This window comes from Loa loa (genome assembly GCF_000183805.2).
Source record: "Loa loa unplaced genomic scaffold supercont3.769, whole genome shotgun sequence".
Classification (NCBI taxonomy): Eukaryota; Metazoa; Nematoda; class Chromadorea; order Rhabditida; family Onchocercidae; genus Loa; species Loa loa.
The window spans coordinates 106-1755 of record NW_018108949.1 but is presented as its reverse complement, the minus strand read 5'-3'; the positions used below and the strand labels follow the sequence as shown (position 1 = coordinate 1755).

Sequence of the window (1650 nt, the reverse complement as noted above, 5' to 3'; positions counted from 1 at the left end):
AAGGGTTTTGGTATTGATAAGGTTATGTTTTATTTTTATGATATTAAGTTTGATTTTGGTTTTGGTTGTATTAAGATAGTATTACTTATTTTTAGTTTATTTAATGTGTAATTTTTTATCCACTGGTAGTTTTTTGTTTGTTTAATTAGTGTTCCAGAATAATCGGCTATACATTTTAATTTTTAACTCTATTTATTGTAGTATCTTTTTTTTGTTTTATTTTTTTTATATTATTTTTGTAAAATGTTTTAATTTTATTATATTTTTAAAGATATTGAAAATTTGTTTGTTGAACTGGATTAGTACCCAGGTAATCAAAATTTATTAATTCGGGAGTAAAGTTTTGTTTAAACCGAAAAAATATTGACTGACTTTAGATTTTTCTTTGGAACATGTGTATGGAGAGTCCTCTTTCTTAGTGAGTTTTATTGGCACATGTATGATTGTTTAGTTTTTATGTTATTTTGTGATGCTTTTTTTTTATTTAATTGAAAAACAGATATATATTTGGTTTATAAGCTTGTTAATCATGTGTTACTATTATTAATTTTTTTTGGATCTTTTTTTTTAATATTTTGTGAAATTGGAAAAGAAAGTAATTAAATTTTGATATTTTGATGAATTTAATAAATAAAGTGGTACAAACCATCCGTCAATGGCCTAAAGGGGCGTAAGTTGTAGTATGGTAGAGGTAAGGAAACTTGTCTCTATTTTTTTAAAAAGTGTTAGTTTATATAGAATAGAGAATTGTAAATTCTTTGGATTTTACTTTGTTTATTTTTTATTATTTTGGTATTTTAATTATGATTGTTTTTATTTTGCAAGCTGTGGCGTTTTTGGTTGTGTTGGAGCGTCATTTTTTGGGTAGTTCTCAGTGTCGTATTGGTCCTAATAAGGTTGGATATTCTGGAGTTTTTCAGGCGTTGTTTGATGGTTTGAAATTGTTTAAAAAGGAGCAGGTTTTGTTTTGTTTTTCTTCTTGGATTTCTTTTTTGTTTATGCCTATTTGTGGTTTTGTTTTGATAGTTTTTTTTTGATTTACTTTACCTTATTTTTTATTTTTTGTCTTTTGAGTATTCAGGAATTTTTTGTTTTGTTTAATAGGTGTTTCTGTATATTTTGTTATGTTGTCTGGTATTTTTAGTGGTGGTAAGTATTCATTTATTGGTGGTATGCGTTCTTGTGCTCAAAGTTATTCTTATGAAATTGCGTTTTCTGTGTATTTGCTTATTTTTTTATTGTTTAATAAGGGTCTTTGTTTGTCTTTTAGTTTTTGTTTGTTTTTTTTATGTTTTTTTTCCTTTTTTTGTTTAGTTTTGATTGATTTGCATCGTGCTCCTTTTGATTTTTCTGAATGTGAAAGCGAGTTGGTTAGTGGTTTTAATGTTGAATACTCTAGGGTTGGTTTTGCTGGTTTGTTTTTAGGTGAATATGGTAACTTATTGTATTTTAGTTGTTTAACTTCTAGTTTATTTTTTAATATGAATTTTTTGTTTTTTATTTTATTGTTTGTTTTATTGTTTTTTCTCGTAGAGCTTATCCACGTTTTCGTTTTGATATGTTAATGAATATGTGTTGGGTTGTTTTTTACCTTTTGGGTTTTATATTTTTGGTTTATCTTTTATTTTTTTTATGTTGTGCTTATTTAGT

The 1650-nt window shown here is 25.3% G+C and overlaps 1 protein-coding gene across 1 annotated transcript; it reads left to right on the top strand.

Annotated features, from left to right (window-relative positions):
- Nucleotides 1–803: 803 nt before the first annotated feature.
- Nucleotides 804–959, top strand: LOAG_18969 (hypothetical protein; the record flags this gene model as incomplete). Its single annotated transcript, XM_020451630.1, has 1 exon — nt 804–959. A coding segment is annotated over one exon (156 nt), but the record flags the coding sequence as incomplete, so codon positions are not given.
- Nucleotides 960–1650: the final 691 nt, after the last annotated feature.